The 20,714-nt window shown below is 45.5% G+C and overlaps 1 protein-coding gene across 4 annotated transcripts in view; it reads right to left on the bottom strand.

The window, feature by feature from the left end:
• ADCY7 (adenylate cyclase 7) overlaps positions 1 to 20,714 on the bottom strand; it is a 97,729-nt gene that overhangs the window by 38,715 nt on the left and 38,300 nt on the right. For all 4 annotated transcript variants that reach the window (XR_008311239.1, XM_053270855.1, XM_053270857.1 and 1 more), the window contains exons 2-7: positions 14,844 to 15,415; positions 11,087 to 11,293; positions 8,422 to 8,577; positions 3,424 to 3,573; positions 2,310 to 2,455; positions 1,639 to 1,750 (exon numbers count right to left, since the gene is read on the bottom strand). Coding sequence is in view for 3 of the 4 variants with exons in the window: in XM_053270855.1 (XP_053126830.1) it covers positions 1,639 to 1,750; positions 2,310 to 2,455; positions 3,424 to 3,573; positions 8,422 to 8,577; positions 11,087 to 11,293; positions 14,844 to 15,017 (945 nt within the window). In the remaining variant the exon portion in view is untranslated. The remainder of the gene's footprint in view (positions 1 to 1,638; positions 1,751 to 2,309; positions 2,456 to 3,423; positions 3,574 to 8,421; positions 8,578 to 11,086; positions 11,294 to 14,843; positions 15,416 to 20,714) is intronic.

Genomic DNA, 20,714 nt, shown 5'->3' with positions numbered 1-20,714 from the left:
TGAACTACAGCTTGAAAGGGTTTCTTTAGATTTGGGAGGACAGACCATAGTTCGCCAATTTAGACACAAAGGCAAACAATAGATTGTCAATACCAGAAAGTCAGGGAGAGAGCAGGGTTTTGCAGCAAGACCAAGGGTCAGACATGATAACCAAGTATGTCCAGCCAGCGCATAGTGTATTCCTGCTGCACCACAAAACCACCATGCACTCTCCCTTTCCTCATGGTTAGCTGATGTGCAACAGAGTTTGTGTGTTTTGAAAAATGTATTTATATCTCCAGCACTTAAGCTTGCTCGTGCTTTTCGGTTTCTTCAACTATTTTGGTGCAAATATCACACAGATTGAAATGCAGTGAAGGGGGGGGGCGTGTGTGGGGGGGAAATCTATCTATCTATAGCATGTTGACTGTTTCATAATTCAGTGAAAAAGTCTGGAATTAGTCTTGAAACATATCCGAGAGAACTTCCAGAGTTTCTTGGAAGGTATCATTCTCCTTGCTTTTCCAATGGGAGAGGGTGTGGGGTTTTTGGGGGGGTTTTTTGGGGGGGGGGTTGCATTTTCTGGCAAATTCATCAATTCTTCCAGTAGTCTGGGTGAGGTCTGAACCCTACCTGTAAAATGGCATGTTAGGATCTTTCACGGTTTGGTCTGGGAGTTTCAAGACAGTCAGTCAGTGAGGCCTAAGCAGCTTTATTACACAGGCACAGGAATGTCTGTGTATTGTAGGTAGGGATGTGCACGAACCAGCATTCAGCCAGTTCAGTGCCGAGTTGGGGGGGGGGTTACCTTTAAGGAGCAGGGAGCGTGCTCATCCTCCCCACCGGGGGCAGCAGTATACCTCCTTGCTGGCCCCAGTCAGTGTTGGACTAGAAGCTGCTGGTGCATGCGCACATTGTGTGCATGCGCAACAGCCACTTCCAGTCAGACTCTGACCAGGGCAGCAAGGAGGTACACTGCTGCCCCACACCAGCAGTTTTGGAGAAGGTGCCAGCGGGGGAAATGCGGCGGTGGGGGGATGAGCACCCTCCCTGCTCCTTACTGCCGCCAAACCGGCCCGAACTCTGGACCTCCAAACCGGTCCAGCAGTCCAGAAAGGACCACCAAATCAGTTCGTGCACTTCCCTAATCGTAGGTGGAAAGATAGAACAGCATTCTATCATGTTATGTCAGCCGACATCATGGAGCATGCAGCATGGAGAACCTTGCCAGACTGTGTTTCCATAGTTATCATTTCGTAAGCCAGTACAATATGTCAGGTTGGACCATCAGGTCTCATGCCCCCATGGCGTGAAAATTATGGGCCATCGAATCTCCTTGCCTGTTGAAGCTCAGCTGGAGCAGCCACAGCCATAATTATCCCATAAACCAAAGGCTTTTTGCTTTAACGGAATATAGAGAAATAATCCAGTTCAACCCCAACACAGCATCCCTCCAGGGACTGTTGCTGGTGTCTACCTCGCGATTCTTTTTAGGCTGTGAGTCCTTTGGGGACCGGGAACCATCTTCTCATTATTCTTTTTTCTATGTCAACCACTTTGAGAACATTTTTGTTGTTGTTGAAAAGCAGTTTATAAATAATAGCAGGAGGAGTAAAACAGAAAGGTTAATTCTGCGAAATATGATGAAAAGTTACTTACCTTGGCAATTTGGTCAAATTTCCCAAAGAGTTCATTCAGCATCACCACCAGCTCTTTAGGAGAGCAGTCACTTGCCAGGCGAGTGAATCCTACAATGTCTGCATACAGGATGCTGAACAAGAAAACAGCATTTAGTCACAACTTTGTCTTTCATTTTCTACAACAGAGATGGGGATCATGACACCTTCAAGAACTTCCCACACACACATACTGAAATTGCTTGCTTCCCTTTCTCCCACTACTGAAATAGTTTCCCTGTTTCTGACATTAGTTGGTTCAAATATTAGTTGGTTAGCTTTAAGAACCGTTTGCAAACTGGATACTAACCCTGGTTTCAGCCTTTAAGTCAGGGTTTGAAACCATGGTTAGAAATCATCTTGCTAAACATGGTTATCATACACTACCAATCAAATATCAGTGCCGATGTAATGCTGACTACAGCTAACCTTGAAAAGGAAAGGAAGAAGTCAACTGGTGTGGGAGAGAGGAGGGAAGAAATGCTGCATCTGCACTAGACCACTGTTAACTTCACACAGGGCAGAGGATTGCTCCAAGGTGAGCTCAACATGGTACTGGACCACCAACAGGAATAACTAACTGGAGATGGTGTCTTTAGGAAGCTGGCACAAAAAGAGATGTTGCAGGACTTGCAAATGGTTAATACGACTCACCTCACATTCTGATGCCGTTTCACATAGAGGCTGTGGAAGTTGTTATCATGCTTTTTCCTGTCATTGGTTTCTTTTAGACGCTCAATGATAGCTAGTTTCATTCCCATAGAGATATGAGCTGGTAGTATTGATAAAAGCAAGCTTTCCTAAGAGAAAATGGGAACATAAGAACAGCCCTGCTGGATCAGGCCCAAGACCTATCTAGTTCAGCATCCTGTTTCACACAGTGACCTACGAGATCCCTCCAAGAAGCCCACAGGCAAGAGGTGAGGGCATGCCCTCTCTCTTGTTGCTGCTCCGCTTCAACTGGTATTCAGAGGCATCATGCCTCTGAGGCTGGAAGTGGTCCAGAGAAAGGAAGAGTGTTTGAGAAATACAAAGACGACACCGCCAGTGATATAAAGTTATAGATACCGCCATTTGTGGGAAGGATGAAAAATAACGGATTCCTAAGGTGTGGAAAACATGCTACTCCTAGTTAAGCCAAAAACACTGTTCAATACCATTTGTTAAAAACAGAGGGGTCTCAAATGTGCTTCATCAGATAATGTTGGACTACAACTCCCATCATCCATCATACAATGGCTGTTGTCATGTACAATTTGTCTTTGGACACTGTGACTGGGGGTGATGGGTGTTGTAATCCTACAATATCTGGGGACCCATATTTGAGAACCTCGGCATAAGAAAAATATTCAGCTAGATTATTTGCTGGTCAGTGACCGAATAAACTTATATCTATCTTCAGCTAGATGAATCTGACTTGGTATAAGTTAAGCCTTGACAAGTTTTCTATGGATCTATGAGCCAGCCCAAAAATTTAGGAGCCAGACAATGGGCACTTGACAAAGTTACTAGTCCTCATGATGGACACTGTGGATAGCAGGGGCATTCTGAATTCTCTTCATCTCTTTCACAGGTAACATAACTGGAACCGAAACAGGACTGCCCGGGACAAACAGAAATCGTATTAAATAACTCTACCTCTGAATATTCTGGTCTAGGCACCATGGTTAGATTTCTAGACTCCATGGCTCTCTGGAGCCTGGAATTGGTCAAGACCCGGTATAAGACCCATTCATGTACATGGAACATGAAGCAATTATTCACTCACTTGTTGCCTCTTTTCAATCTTGAGCTTCATTTGGACCTGGATGCATTTCAATGTGTATCTGTACAAATCCCACGACGCATCCTGCACCTGATGCTTGTGAAATGCACCCATCAGGTTGCCACAAAGGAAAATGAACACATTGGCGATCACCTGTGGAAATAAAATGCCCCAAATGTCACAACACTGACCTGCTAGTCTTGCACATTGAAGCACCCAGTTACCTTTTCCCTTCCCTGGCCCTTCACAAGAGTTGAGAGTTTATTACCTACAAGCAACCTTGGACTCACATGCTCCTTCCTCCCCATGCAAAGGAGGAGAAGCCATAATTTTGCTGCATTTAGATGCAGTCCTGGCTCAGGGGTAGAGCATCTGCTTTGCATGCAGAAGGCCCCCGGTTCAATCCCTGGCAGCATCTCCAGGTAGGGCTGGGAGAGACTCCTGCCTGAAACCTTGGAGAGCTGCTGCCAATCAGTGTAGGCAGTACGGAGAGGGATAGACCAGTGGTCTGATACAATTACCTATGTTCATGGGAAATCTGAACTTTGAGGAGGGATTCCAAGGAGGTAAGAGAGCTGGCAACACACAGGTTTCTCGGAGGCAGTTCCAGCAAAGGAGAAAGGGTCCCAGGGTTGGTCTGTAATATCTCCAGGTACAGCTGGGAAAGACTCCTTCCTGAAACGCGGAGAGCCTCTGCAAGCCAGTGTAGGCAATATTAAGTAGATGGACCAATGATCTGACTCAGTTTAAGGCAGCTTCTTAAAACAGCATCTTGGAGGTGCCAAGATAGCAACATAGGAAGCTGCCATATACTGAGTCAGACCATTGGTCTATCTAGCTCAGTATTGTCTTCACAGACTGGCAGTGGCTTCTCCAAGGTTGCAGGCAAGAATTTCTCTCAGCCCTATCTTGGAGATGCTGCCAGGGAGGGATCTTGGAACCTACTGCTCTTCCCAGAGAGGCTCCATCCCCTGAGGGGAAGATCTTGCAGTGCTCACACATCAAGTCTCCCATTCATATGCATCCAGGGCAGACCCTGCTTAGCTCAGGGGACAAGTCATGCTTGCTACCACAAGACCAGCTCTCCTCTATGGATCAGGACCATAGCAGGAGGAGAGGGCTTTGACACTGTGCCCTTACCAGACTGCCAGTCCAGATTCAGGTCCATGCAGTTGCTTATCTGACCCAGGAGGAAGCTTCTCACTGGAGAAGCTTTATCCTGGGATCAAGTACCATATTTAACTGACTAGAAAGCAACTGTGAATTTGACAATGCCTTAAAAGACAGAGGTTAAATACAGGTTATAGCTGTATTTAACCAAAACAGAGAGGACTCTGAATTCAAGGCAACCCTGCTACATTTAACAGGAAAGAACTGGGAGGAAACTAATCTTGGATGCAGGTAAATACAGTAGCAGGGAGGGGCTCCCAAGTGTGATCAGAACTGCAGAAAATACAAAGTGTTAAAGCTCCCTCACCCCTGCTGCAGTTCTGATCCAGGACACCTCTCCTGTTCCATTTAGTACAGAACTAAGAACCTGGAAGGACTAGCATGTTATTAATGCAGTGGCTAGTTTTGCTCTTAGGAATGTGCATCTGGAAATGTGTCCCTGGTTTTCAGCATCTCGGCTGCCTGGTTTTGCATTCTGGGATTCCTTCTGAGTTGATCAACCATTGATGAGGCACTGCATTGATCATTTACAGTCGGAATAGCCTGCTCTGTGCCAAAGCTTCATTTTGCCCACAGCTCCAAGGGGGTGTGTAATTTTTCACCCTATTTGAACCTGAAACCAGGAACGCGGCCTTCTGCAATGACTGCATCTGGCAGTCAATGCAATGTATATTTAACTGCCAACAAGTCCTTTCTACAAAGAGTGTGCTTAAGCTAGAACTTTAATAGGAGTGCAACAATCATTATATATATATACACACACACACGCACGCAGGAGGATGTGTTTGCTCAGTTGAAAGGTAATTGAAGAAAAATTAATGAATATAAAGCCAAGCGTTGACTCTGCTGAAGTGTTTGAGGGCAAGGAACATTATTTGGGAGAAGGCCATGATTCAATAACCAGTCTTAGCAAACTGAAGCCCAAGGAAATTCAGTCATCCAGTGCATATATGTTCCCATGAAGATTCAATATGTACAATGTAATAGAGGCAAAAAGGGGAAATTACATCTAAATTAAACTTTAGTAGGTTCGGTTTCTTTGAGATGCATTTGTATAGGGGGAGAATGAACCAATGCGGAAACTGGAAACCAATAGCCCACCTTGCCAAGTTTCATCTTTCTGCAAAATTGACCTCTCTTTGCAACTCAGAAGAGCGGGTGTGGTGGTGGGGACAGTAAAGCTGCCATTTCCCTGACATAATGGTTATGGATGATGAAATACCAAGTTACCAAACTTTGTGATTTCTTGGCCAAGTGCTGACAGCACAGGCAGGATTCTACATTTTGTTCTTAAAATATATCAGTCAGCTGGGATGGTCAGTACCATCTGGGGTACGCACTCAGCAACATCCTTTGCAGACATCAACACTCAGCATGCATTAAAGTGGCATTTAGAAAACTTCCACTTCTTAAAGGGCTATTAAGACACACTTATTCATCTAGGCTTTTAATTAGACTTATAGTATTTGTCATTGTTTTAGAATTGTTTTAATCTGTGTTGTTTTGTTGTAAACCACCCAGAGACGTGAATTTTGGGCGGTACATAAATATGCTAAATAAGTAAATTAATAATAAAATAAGTATGCCCACACAGAGGTCATGGAAAAGAACCTACAACCATTCATGTGTCAGTTGGTTTTTAAGTGCAACCCGCCCCTTCACCCTGTGGAGATGATGTTTGCAGACTTCAGGCTGAGTCAATTTGTGGTTACTAGCAACTACAAAGCAACATGTTTTGTTTTATTTGCTCTTGAGTTTCCTCTAAATCCCAGAATGACTACACAATGTGCTGGAGACAACTTTTAAACAAATGAGCACATACATTTAGTGGTTTGGTGAGGTACTGGGCTTAAAAAAAAAAAAAAAATCACATCATTTTCCAGGGTTGAAATCCAGCCAAAAGGAGGAGACTGAATTCAGATCATTTGCATTCGGGCAGTCATGACTGGTGAGTTTATAGAAAAGATGCAGGTCTGAACTGGTCCACACTTGGCACGCCAGTCCATTCTATTTTTGTTTAATTTTAATCTCATACTTCTTTCCAAAGAGCTCAGGACGCTGTACATGGCTTTCCTTTTACTCTCACAACTGCCCTGTGAGGTACACAGGAAACCAGGAACATAGGAAGCTGCCATATACTGAGTCAGACCATAGGTCCATCTAGCTCAGTACTGTCTACACAGACTGGCAGTGGTGGACTTCTCCAAGGTTGCAGGCAGGAATCTCTCTCAGCCCTATCTTGGAGATGCTGCCAGGGAAGGAACTTGGAACCTTCTGCTCTTCCCAGAGCGGCTCCATCCCCGAAGGGAATCTCTGACAGTGCTCACACTTCTAGTCTCCCATTCATATACAACCAGGGAGGACCCTGCTTAGCTAAGGGGACAAGTCATGCTTGCTACCACAAGACCAGCTCTCCTCCTAAGGGTCTTTTCTAGCCCCATTACCACAGCCATAGGAGAGAGTTAGGTGCATCTCAATACACCCTTGGTTCAAGATCAACACAATCATGGGGCCCCACAAATACACTGGCTTTTTGTGTTACATGATATGATTTGTGCTTTTGCACTGCACCTGTAATTTCCAGTTCACTGGATTTGCAAAACTGAATATGAAAAGCATTCTTCTCATATTCAAGAGCCTGAAATAATCTTGGACAAACTTTGCAAGCTATCAAACAAACTTCAGTTCAGCTAAGGCCATTCCGAGTTTTTTTGGTTTGGTTTTATTTTTCAGCACTCATGGTTGTAGAATCTGGACACAGTTTACAGCAAGATTAAGCAGGCACCTGCCAAATTGGATCGTGCCCACTGACATTATTTGTCTCCAGCAACAGGGTAATTGCTTTCAGAAAGAGGTTGGATTGCAGAGAAAGCAACACAAACCAGACTCTGTATCAAGCTGTTTAAATTGAAGCAAGTGTTCACAGCTAGGAGAACCAGAGAGCTCTTTAATCGCTTTAGTTTTTGTGTTAAATCCTGAAGAAAGTATTTGGCTATTCCTGAAGGGGGCTGGGAGTGTTCCTCAACTACTTGGAGACAGGAAAAGGAAATTCTCGTGGTTTTATAACAGCAAAGAATATGCACCGGTTTCACCCTGCCAGCAAATTTTCACAATTGCCTGGCAAGCACCGGCAATCTGGGCATACAGCTTTCGAAATCTGATAAAGATGGCATGCTACAGAGGCTTCTGGAAATATTCTGGATCTGGATTTGACTGAATCTCTGGAGAGGGCCCTGCCATTCAGTGCAGACGATGCTGGACAAGACTGAACATGGTCCAACTCAGTACACGGCAGCTTTCAACATTAAGAACCTAACAGCAGCCATCCTGGATCAGGCCCAAGGCCTATCTAGTCCAGCATCCTATTTCCCACAGTGGTCCACCTGATGCCTCTCAGAAGCCCGCAGGCTACAGGGTAAGGGCATGCCCTCTCTCCTGCTGTTGCTCCCCTCTGAGGCTGAAGGTGGCCTATAGCCATCAGACTAGTAGCCACTGATAGACCTGTCCCCCATGAATTTGTCTAAGCCTCTTTAAAAGCTGTCCAAACTAGTGGCTATCACCACATCCTGTGGCAAAGAACACCATAGATTAATTATGCGCTGTGTGAAAAAGCCTTTGCTTTTGTTGTTTCCAAACAAACAAAAAAGTTACCAGATTAGCTGGGGACACAATTTCAGTCATCCAGAAGTCTTCCAAATGGATTGGACAACCACTTCCATCACCCCAGCCACAATGACCAAAGGTCATTGTGGCTGGGGATGATGGGATTTGTAGTCCAACACCTGGGGACTTGTGCTTGGGATGGGAACTGGTCTCAGGTTTTTGCCTTACCGGATACACAAGACGCTGTTCCCCGTTGACTGATACAGCGATGATCAGGATTGCAATATGGGACAGCGCTGAAATGCTACTGACGATTACAGCACCTCTCATTCCAAAGGGTAGCATTGTATAAACGGTGAAGATTATGAAGAGGAAGAATGGCACCTGTAAAAGAACCAAGGAGTGGGATTGATCGTTTGGGTAAAGGCAAAGTGTGCCCTTGAGTTGGTGTCGACTCCTGCTGACCACAGAGCCCTGTGGTTGTCTTTGGTAGAACACAGGAGGGGTTGACCATTGCCTCCTCCCGCGCAGTCTGAGATGATGCCTTTCAGCACCTTCCTATATCGCTGCTGCCCAATATAGGTGTTTCCCACAGTCTGGGAAGCATACCAGCGGGGATTCGAACCAGCAACCGCAGGCTTGCTAGTCGAGTCATTTCCCTGATGTGCCATTAGGTGGCTGGGCTTGTCAGAAATCCCTGGGGAGAGAAAGTGGGTAAACAGCAGCCCTCCGACTAGTAGCCATTGATGGACCTCTCCTCCATGAAGTTATCCAAACCCCTCTTAAAGCCATCCAGGTTGTTGGCTGTCACTACGTCCTGTGGCAGAGAGTTCCACAAGTGGATCACGTGTTGTGTGAAAAAGTACTTCCATTTGTTGGTCCTACACCTCTTGGCAATCTATTTCATGGAGTGACCCCTGGTTCTAGTGTTGTGTGAGAGGGAAAAGAATTTCTCTCTCTTCATTTTCTCCACACCATACATGATTTTATAGACCTCTATCATGTCTCCCCGCAGTTGTCTTTTTTCTAAACTAAAAAGCCCCAGGTGTTGTAGTCTTGCCTCATAAGAAAGGTGCTCTAGGCCCCTGATCATCTTGGTTGCCCTCTTCTGCACCTTTTTCAGTTCAACAATGTCCTTTTTAAGGGACATTTAAGGTTCATTATAGGGATGTGCACGAACCAATCCAGAGACCATTATAGAAGCCCCTGAACTGGTTCGAACGTGGCCCTGTCCGGTGGTCCAGAGCTGGGGGTTGGTTCTTAAAGGGCAGGGGGTTGCACTTACCCCTCCCGCCGCTTTCCCCCACCGGCGCTCCATTTTTTGGAAATGTTTTTGGGGTGGCAGGTTCCTCCCTGCCGTCCCTGTCCCCGTTGTTGCCCGGAAACACTGGAAGTAGCGGTTGTGCATGCACCTGCTGCCGCCGCGCGCCCGCCATGCACACTGCATGCTGCATGTGCATGTTACGCACGCAACGTGCAACATGTGTGTCGGACGGGCGCATGGTGGCGGCCAGCACACGCGCAATCACTATTTCCGGGCAACAACAGGGACGGCAGGGAGGAATGCTTCTGCCCCAAAAATATTTCGAAAAAATGGAGCGCAGGTGGGGGGAAAGCAGCGGGAGGGGTAAGTGCAACCCCCCCACCCTTAAAGGGAGGCCCCCGCCGGCACCAGACAGCGCCTCCGTGGTTCTGTGCACATCCCTAGTTCATGACAAAGCAAGTGCTCTCTTAAGTACCCTGGACCCAAGCTGTTGAGGGCTTTATAGGTAATAATCAGGACTTTGTATTTTGCTCAGAAACATAGCAGCAGCCGGTGCAATTCTTTTAAAATCAGTGTGAAATGGTCCCTTCAGACCATATATGGTCCCTTTGGGCCATATGGCCGGGGGAGGGGGGAACACAAATTACTCTATTACACATTGAGCAGAGTCTGAGAATAATGCCCCCAAAGCCCTAACCTGGAAATATTCAGTTCCTTTTAAATATGAATTGCTGAAGCTCAGTGACAGAGCACAAGGTCCCAGGTTCAAACCTTGGTGTTTTCAGGTAGGGATGGACCCCTGCCTGAAACCCTGAAGGGCCGCTGCCCGTCAGTGTAGGCAATCCTGGGCTGGATGGAGCAATGGCTTGACTCGGTTATAAGGCAGCTTTGAATGGATGTGAATAAAAGGGAGAGCAATTGTGAGCCAGTGTGCTTTACGGGGTGGAGTGATGGACTTAGGAACAGAGACACCATGGGCGTCCAGCTGAGGGGGGCGAGGGGAGGCAATTGTACCCCCCACACAATTGAACCAGTCGCACTGAATTCAATGGGGCTTATTCTCAGGTAAGTGGGTATAAGGCTGCAGCCTTTGCCGCTGCCACCCCCACCCGCCACCAACCCTGGGAAAAGTCCAGAGGACACCCATGAGACACACCCAGGCTGAGGAACGTAGGACGCTGCCTTTTACGGAGTCAGACCCCTTGGCCCATCTAGCTCAGTATTGTCTTCACAGACTGGCAGCAGCTCTCCAAGGCTTTAGGCAGGAGTGTCTCCAGCCCTACTTGGAGATGCTGTTAGGGAGTTAACCTGGAACCCTCTGCATGCAAGCAGATGCTTAACCACTGAGCTCAACCACTGAACCACCTCTTAAGGGGAGTATCTTGCAGCACTCACATGGAGTCTCCCATCCAAATGCAAACCAAAGAGGACCCTGCTTAGCCAAGGGGACAATTCATGCTCGCTACCACAAAGCCAGCTCACTGCCCAGTCATGAAACTCATATGGGTCAGTCACTACTTCAAAGTCTACCCAAATTCACAGGGTAGGGGACAAAAGGTGAGATCATGGATGCTGGAGAAGTTCAGAATGAGGGATAAATAGACACAGATTTTTAAAAAAAATAAGTACCTGTTCCCATGCAGCAAGATGAGGAATGTTTCCCTTGTCAAAAATAGACACATATCCTATGGCCAGCAAGCAGATCCAAATCACAACAGCAAACAGCTTCAACCGGCACCAAAAGAAAGATTCAACGTAAACCAGGATAAAAATGATGATGAAAATCCCAAGAGCAATGCTCACTGTGATGATGAAGGAAAGGTGTTCATGTGGCACCTGTTTAAAAGAAAGCAAGAAGCTACCCAACTGAGGACAAAATATGCATGCATTCATACGCTTTGACCCCCTTCAGAAGGAAATCTCAGAGCTAAACAGAACTTCCAAAGGCATCAGAATGTAACAAACCTCTTCCCCTTAGAATAGCCAACATTCACAGAAGGGTATAAAAATGTTGTGTGTCATGCATTAAGACGGAAATCTTAGAAAGATGCCATCCAATTGCATTGCAAGGAAGCATTTTCAGTGGCAAATGCTAAAGAAGCATTATCTGGAAGATGTGTCTACTTTCAAGATTCCTTGAAAAAACTCCTTAAAAGTACTGCTATGACTTGCTGGCAGATAGCTGGTTAATTGCCAAGAATGACCAGTTGATGTTTCTTTTTCTTTTTAAAAAATTTTTTGGCATTTTGTAAGCGAGATAGAAAATGTATTGACACTTTTGAACTTTGGTGCTGAAGAAGACTTTTGCGGATACCATGGACAGCCAGGAAAACAAACAAATGGATCACAGAAGAAATCAATCCAGAATTTTCACTCGAGGCACAAGTGACCAAGAGACATTTGGACACATTATGCGAAGACGCAGCTCCCTTGAGAAGTCCATAATGCTGGGAAGTTGAAGGAAAGAGAAGAAGAGGATGACCAGCAGCAAGGTGGATGGACTCGATTATGACAGCAATGAATGCACCATGGAGAGACTGATCAATTTTCACCACTGATCAATTTTACAAACATCTTTCCCCATCCCTCCCGCGAACCTGAACTTCCCTCCCCTAGTCAGTCTTTGCATAGTGCGCTGGTTGTGGGGAGGTGAGAAAAAAAAGGAGAGAGACAGAGGGAGGAGGGGAGCAGAAGGGGAGGGAGGGAATGAGAAAGGAATACACAACGTTGAACCAATAAAGGTAAAGTGTTCTGTCGAGTCAGTGTTGACTCCTGGTGACCACAGAGCCCTGTGGTTTTTCTTTGGTAGAATACAGGAGGGGTTGACCATTGCCATCTCCTGCGCAGTGTGAGATGATGCCTTTCAGCATCTTCCGATATTGCTGCTGCCCGATATAGGAGTTTCCCATAGTCTGGGAAACATACCAGCGGGGATTCGAACCAGCAACCTCCAGCTTGCTAGTCAAGTCCTTTCTCTGCTGCGCCATTAGGTGGCTTGTTGCACCAACAGATGTGGGTAAATGAAAAGGGTTTTTATTCTAAGATCAATTCAAGAAGGTTGTCCCAGATTTTGGGCCACTGATCCGGTTTATTTACTTTTATGAGGGCCCATTTTTCATGTGCCACTAACGTGAGCAGTTCATGCACCCATTCCTCACCTCTAGGGGGAGTGGGAGATTTCCACTACTGCAGTATTAATCTCTTGACTACCAGTAAGCCTCTCCATAGCCACGGTTTCGACCTTGATTTTAGTCCCCAATCAGCTGGGATACACCCCAGTACTGCATTCAGGTCCTTCAGTGCAAGAGATGAAGCCATCACTAGATTAATACGGGTAATAACCTCCCTCCAGATGCTTCACACTATGGGACACTCTCAGAACATATGCATTAAGTTTGCGTGAGGATTACTGCATCTCCAGCAGTTAGTATTTGAAGCCGATAGGACTCAAGAAGGTGTAGAGGGTTCCAACAGGCCCTGAAAACAATCTTCTGTTCAATAAGGTGCAATTTAAGATCCACTGAGCTGCATTTAACACTACCTAAAATATCTTGCCCTTGTGCTGGTGACAATTTATGTGTAAGTTCCTGGTTCCATTTGTCCCTAAGTATATCCAAGCCAGGGTCCATGTACAAAGGCATACAGATATTTATTTCGTTTTGGAAGAGAGAACATCTTAATGGCATGCACGGATATAACTGGAGTTGCTAGGGACGCCAGGGCGTCTGGTCTGAATTGAGCAGATATAGAATTGCATATACTGCCAGGCACTTGGGAGATGGAACTCCTCTTGCAGGGTTGCAAAGGATCTGTAGTTATCATCCTCATTTATCATTGGCAAGCTGATGTTTCTCAACGAGAGCTAAAGGCCAAGAGAAAGTTTGGGGATAGCGCTGTCACTCAGGAGTAGAGCATCTGCTTTGCATGCATACCATAAAGTCCCAGGTTCGATCCCTGGAAGCATCTCCAGGTAGGCCTGGGAGAGACTCCTGCCTGAAACCTCGGAGAGCTGCTGCCAGTCAGTGTCGACAATCCTGAGCTAGATGATGGACCAAGGGTCTGGCAGCTTCTTATATTCCTAGGGCTGGAAAAGGTGAATAGCTAAGGGGTGTGTGTAAGTGTAAGTAAAAAGAAACCCAGTAGTTCTGGGAGTACAGGACTCTTTCTTTGGTGACCTGATGTGAGGGGGGAAATGTGGTATTTTAATTGTAGTTCGCCTCTGTGCTGCTTTCTTGTGCCTGTTGGGTGCCTCTTTGCCTCTATATGTATGTGACAGCATGCATGACTTGTCCCCTTAGCTAAGCAGGGTCTGCCTTGGTTGCATATGAATAGGAGACTAGAAGTGTGAGCACTGGAAGATATTCCCCTCCAGGAATGGAGCTGCTCTGGGAAGAGCAGAAGGTTCCAAGTTCCTTCCCTGGCAGCATCACCAGAATAGGGCTTAGAGAGATTCCTGCCTGCAACCTCGGAGAAGCCGCTGCCAGTCTGTGTAGACAATACTGAGCTAGACAGACCAATGGTCTGACTCAGTATAAGGCAGCTTCCTATTTTCCTATGTATATTTGTAAATAAAACAAGTATTACCAAGATACCATAAAGTCTCCAACACACTCTGATCCAACGGACAAAATACCTGATAGTGCGATCCTTCAGACTTCTTTGGGGGATGTGGGGGACACAGAAAAGTATTTTAGATGGTCAAACCTTGTGCTAACACTGGAGAGGAGGAAACCCAGACTCTTAATGCCAGTCTTGAGAAGTCAGCATCAAGGATCAGCCCCTCTTGATTCTGCAGAGGAAGCAGTCCTGAACCACAGGACGAAGAACTGAAGCGTCATCCTCTGTGACCTTGAGCCAGTCGCTTTAGGAACATAGGGATGTAGGAAGCTGCCTTATACCGACCGAGTTAGACCCTTGGTCCATCTAGCTCAGTACAGTCTACGCAGACTAGCAGCGGCTTCTCCAAGGTTCCAGGCAGGAGTCTCTCCCAGCCCTACCTGGAGATGCTGCCAGGGATTGAAGCTGGGTCCAGCTGCATTCAAAGCAGATGCTCTAGCACTGAGTTAGGAAGGGGTGAGAATCTTATATGCCACCCCTAGAAACTTGGAGGGAGTTTGTGGGGACAATGTAAACCATTTAGTTTCGCAAACCACTTCTTACATTACATGTAAGCTTAGCAACTGAACTCTTTAAAATGTGCCACTTTCTATCCTGATAAGCTGAAATCAGAAGCACAGCACTAAACATCTACACCGGAGTTGCAAAGCAACTTTTTTTTGCCATCTTTCTCACAACAGCTTCCTGCATACTGATTGCATACTGATGCAAAATACCTCTGGATTTCCCAGGCCCTACAAAGCAAAGAGCAAGGGCTGCATATACTCACGCCTTCCCTGCTGGCAAAAATGACGATCAGCGCCGTACAGTACAGGATTGCAATGGAGAGCAGGAAGAGGAGAAGCGGGTGCTGTTGACTCGAGTACCGGTACTTCTCGTACAAAGGGTCCGTTATCTTGCAGCCTTCGTTTTCATTAAAAAAATATTTGCCTTTCGCTGGCATTTTAATTGCAGTTGGCCTCTGTGCTCCTCTCCTGTGACAAGCAAGAAGACAGGTCTCTGCTGGTCCAAATAGCAGCTGCCGCTGTGCCTTCTGCCAGTCAAGTAGCTGTCGGATCTGTCCTGTTCGGCCACATTGGTAGACTCAGACTGTGAGTTAGCATCTCTTCTTATAAGCATTAAGTCCAGATATCAGCAGAAGCTGGACAGGAAGCGCCCTCCTCCTCCTCCTCCTCCACTCTGAAGCCATGTGCTACTCATCAACAGTGCCACGCATGTTTTCCCGAGGCTTGATTGTTATTTGTGCTGCTGATAGGAGGCTGTTTCTATTTTGCCACATTCACTCAGACATCTTTCAAAGGCTGTCAGCAATTCCCGTAGATTAGTGCTTTGTAGGACAAGCTGAGGAGAGAGAGAGAGAGAGAGAGAGAGAGAGAGAGAGAGAGAGAGAGAGAGAGAGAGAGAGAGAGTTAGGCTTAAAAAAAACACCCTTGAGTATAGCAGGTGTGCCTTTGTCTAAGAAGAAGTGCATGTTCTTCAAACCCAAAGTAAATATTATTTAACAACAGGAGTGTAAACACACCTCTCTTCTCCCAGGACAATGAGTCTCAACAATCCCTTCAATGCTAGGTTACTCTCATCGTAACAAAATATTATAGCATTGCAGTTACCAAAATGCTGGCTAAGAAGTGGTTACTCTCCTGCAACATGCAGAACTGCTGTCTTCTTTGGTTGCTCTGGGATCTGACTGGCTTTTTCATCTGCTGCCCTCTGTGTATGTTGTTTTTCTTATTCTATTTCTACCCCTGCTAACTGAGCAAAGATGCACCTTTCAAAGTGGTGATTCTCTCATATTTAGCACAAGAGGAAAGCAATTATCTCTATCCGTTCCCAGCACAGCATCCCTCCAGGTGGGTCTTGCTGGTGTCTGCCTTATGTTTCTTTTTAGCCTGCGAGCCCTTTGGGGACAGGGAACCATCTTATTTATACTTATTTCTTTTTTCTACGTAGATCGCTGTGAGAACTTTTGATGACAAGCAGAACATAATTATTTGCGGTAGTAATAATAGTAGTGTTTTCCTTATTATCGCCCAACTTCTGATTTTCTATTTGTCTGTTTTTTGTGTGTTCAAGTGAATTGAACTGTGTGATCCACCCTGAACTCTTCCATCTACGGCGACTTATACGCTGCTTTTCAACAAAAGTTTCCAAAGTGGTTTACATAGAATCAATAACTAAGTTTATCCAGAAGTTTAATCTAGAAGTGGGAGGGCAGGCAAAGAGACAGAAGGACCAGGAATCCTAATACAGCCATTTAAAAAGTATAAACAACCACCACAAATATTTATAGACCACTTTTCAACAAAAGTTTCCAAAGTGGCTTACACAGAGAATTAATAAATAAATAAGATGGCTTCCTGTCCCCAAGGGGGCTCACAACCTTTTTAAAACAAAACAAAACAAGATAGAGACCAGCAACCACCTCTGGAGGGATGCTGTGCTGGGGATGGATAGGGCCAGTTGCTCTCCCCCTGCTCAGTAAAGAGAATCACCATGTTAAAAAGGTGCTCCTTTGCCAAGTTAGCAGGGGACCATAACACCATACAAGTAATCAATGTAATTTCCATGTGTGTATAAACAATAATTCTGAAGCAGTAAGCCACAGGTAGGCAACCTTGTCTCTCCGGCTACAACTGAACTACAACTCCACAATAAATAGTGGCTGGGGGTGATAAGTGTTGTGGTTCAGCAACAGCTGAAGGTTGCCTACCCCTGAGATTGACATGTGTGACAGGAAGAGGCATTCTCTTCTGTGTGATAGAAAAGGTAATGCCTCTTTTAGGCTGGCACTTGCCACCTGCAGTTTTTATCAACACTTCTATTTTTAAAAGAATTAAAAATCTGCTGCCTGATTATTCAGGGATATATTTTTCTTTTTTAAAAAACAAACTGGTTTTAATCACTTAAAGGTTGCACCCCTAGAAAATATATTTCACCTTTCCAGTCCCGTAGCGCAGGGTTTCTTAACCTTGAGCCCCCAGATGTTGATGGACTACAACTCCCATCATCCCCAGCCATGTCCACTGTGGCTGGGGATAATGGGAGTTGTAGTCCATCCACATCTGGGGGCCCAAGGTTAAAAAACCCTGCTACAGAGGGACGAGAACAAGTTCTCGTGAGGTCAGTTTTTACATGTTCAGGTATCTGTGACCTTCCTTCCCAGTTATACTTCCTCTTCCCAGATGGGAAACTGGGAATTTCCGCAAGGACCCCTGTACGTTTGAACACACCATTCCTAGGCACACAGAAGCATGTTCAATGGGGCATATTCTCAAGTCAGTGTGCATTCAACTGTAGTTTTAGGCCAACTAAACTCAAGCCCCAGTCTTACAGAATCCCCGCAGAGCATTATCAACTTCTGCAGAACTACATACACCCCTACTTGTTCGAAAGTACAGAACAGGGTGGGTTCAGTTCAGGTCTTTATTATGGTCTGTAACCAGCAATATGCAGAAATATGCAATAAACCATCACCGGAGTGAATAACAGACTAAATAGCCGAGTCCAATTATCAAGGAATCTTATAGAACGTATAAACTTAAGGCGTAGAACAGGATGGGGGAAATGTGTACAAATGTGCACAACAGCATCAAATGCAGCATGTCTGGATTTAAATCCTCAAAAGTGTGCAACTTCTAATGCTGACACCTTTCAGATAAAGCAGCATTACTTCCGGGACAACAGTGCCCACATGAGCAATTGACGGCAAAGGAATGAGTGATTGCAACAGCCACTGGCATTCAAGGAGGGAGTGAATGTATTTAACCCAATCTCAAAGATGCTTTCTTTAAAAAAAGGTCAATGAACTGTAGAAAAAAAAAAGGATTTGGCAAGAGGGCCCCAGTCATATAAACTACAACATCTTTCTACGGCCATCACTAAAATGTCTTTTTGCACCAATGCGAACGACTATGACTATGAATATTTATATTCCGCGTTTCAACCAAGTTCTCAAAGCAGTTCACAAAGAAAACGAAATAATAAATAAATTGCTTGTCCTACCCTATTATCATCGTGGGAACTAGCCTACTGTCCACTCTCCCAAGGCCTCACCCCTTCGCAGCACCTGCTGTCCAAGACTCTTATTACTACGGGTATTTGTATACCACTTTTCAACAAGAGCATGTAGAGTCACAGTCAACAACATCTGGGAATCCCTCCTACAGGGAACAGTTTCACACGCACAGCTCCTGCACACGTGTGACCCTACCATTCGTCTCAAAATAGGAAGCAAGTCCATCTGTACAAGGAAGGCACGCACCATCCGCCCTTCCCCTTTTGGAATAAATGGGGAAGCTCTTGCAAGCAGAAGTGCTTCTACAGGCCAGTCGGAGGTTCTTCATCTCAGACTGAAGAAGCCCACACAAGAGCTATTTATAGCAAGACAAGACCGGAGTGGCCAGAACAGCAAGTTGCCCGAGTTGGTGAAATATATTCTGACATTTGATTAAAGCAAAGCCTCATTGACCTTCAGCAATAAAAGCCTTGATCTTCTTACAATCACTTGTGTTAGTTACTCAACGTCTCATTGTCAACACCAAGTTGAAAAGATGAAAGCAAGAGAATCCATGCATCTGTCTCTGGGGGCGGCGGTGGTGGAAAACCTTCATTCCAGTTCCTGCACCTGGGCACCTGTTGGATTACTCTAGAAGTAATCCTACACACCAGTCACACAGCAATCTCTGGCAACAATAGATCATTAAGTAGACGGAAGTTAATTAGCCTAACAAATTACTTTGCTAGTTCAGTTGGAATTGCTAAACCCTATTAAAGCACATCCAATTTCAGGCATACCCCTTAAACCCAGAGGTTTATTGCAGGGTCAAGGGCTCCAAGGCATATATGGAGCTCCGCAACCTGCAATTTGGCTGTGACTTCAATGAAAGAAGCTCCGCATGTGCTGGAGCTCCATGTGCCATAAAAGCGCTTTAGATTCCTTTCCCAAAATGTCATTGTCTGTGTTAGTTCAATAGGAACTGTCTTTACGGAGTCTTCAACCAACCATTCAACACTGGCATGATTAATTGAACACTTGCTTACAATGACAGCTGTCCATTGTTTCAGACAACAGTCTTTCCCAGCCCTGCTTGGAGATGTGTGCTCTGTCACTGAGGCATACCCCCCTCCCCTACAGAACTTTCACTTTTCCAACCACTGCAATTATAAGACTTGAGACAAACTTATATTCTATCAGCATGGGGGATTCACATTATTATTATTATTATTATTATTATTATTATTATTATTAAATTTGATTTCTATACCGCCCTTCCAAAAATAGCTCAGGGTGGTTTACACAGAGAAATATAAATAAATAAGATGGTCCCCTGTCCCCAAAGGGCTCACAATCTAAAAAGAAACATAAGATAGACACCAGCAACAGTCACTGGAGGTCCTGTGCTGGGGGTGGAGAGGGCCAGTTACTCTCCCCCTGCTAAATAAAGAGAATCACCATGGTAAAAGGTGCCTCTTTGCCCAGTTAGCAGGGGTCACTTTGCCCAGTTAGCACATGAGGTTTTCCAGAAAATTTTGAACTGGGGAAAAATTCTGGAAATTTTTGCATACCGTCTCACTCTTCATTTGTATAAAATCTGCATAGTTTCCCCCTTAAAAATAATATACACATTTTGCTGATGCCATAGACTGATCTGGTTTAACATGATATTTAACCTGTTTATATGGATTTTTAAAACCTCCTATCATATTATTTTTCCCTCCCTGAATCTCAAACGTTTTCCAAGTAGCCCAGCAGAAACCTTAGAAATGGAAAAATGTTCATTTTTAGTCATGGAAGGAATTTGGCAAGTGTGCCACGGTGGTTAAGACCTGGCTGCTCCTTCTCCTTTCCTCCTGGGACACCTAAAAGCCAACCTTACCATTATTATAATTTATATTTTATATCCCGCTCTTCCTCCAAGGAGACCAGAGCGGTGTACTACATACTTACAGCTCTCCTCACAACAACCTTGTGAAGTAGGTTAGGCTGAGAGAGAAGGGACTGGCCCAGAGTCACCCAAGTCTCAAGGCTGAATAGGGATTTGAACTGGGGTCTCCCTGGTCCTAGTCTAGCACTCTAACCATCACACCACGCCAGCTCCTGGCTCATTAAGAAAACTGAAACAGACTTTTCAGTCTACCTACAAACTGTCAACTATTTAAGGTCTACAACATTTAAACTATCCGGGAAGTAACACTATGGAGATGCAGATTTTGCTGCCCTATGATGGGCAGCAAAGTGTCTTCTGCTGGTCCTGTAGATATTAGGAACATAGGAAGCTGCCTTATATAGACACAGATCATTGGTCCATCTAGCTCAGGGTTGTCTGGCAGCGGCTTCTCCAAGCTTGCAGGCAGGGGTCTCTCCCAGCCCCATCTTGGAGATGCCAAGGAGGGAACTTGGAGCCTTCTGCAATGCAAGCAGGCAGATGCTCTTCCCAGAGCGGCCCCATATCTTATGGCACTCACATTGAGGCTCCCATTCAAGTGCAAGCCAGGGCAGACTCTGCTTAGCAAAGAGGACAACTCATGCTTCCTGCCACCAGACCAGCTCTCCTCACAACAGGATGGGGCTGGAGCTCAGTGACTAAGCCTCTGCTGCCCTTTGCATGCAGAAGGTCCCAGGTTCAATCCCGGGCAGCTT

Source organism: Hemicordylus capensis, chromosome 9, assembly GCF_027244095.1.
Source record: "Hemicordylus capensis ecotype Gifberg chromosome 9, rHemCap1.1.pri, whole genome shotgun sequence".
NCBI lineage: Eukaryota > Metazoa > Chordata > Lepidosauria > Squamata > Cordylidae > Hemicordylus > Hemicordylus capensis.
Note: the sequence above shows the minus strand (reverse complement) of the source record. Positions and strands in the feature narration are given on the sequence as shown.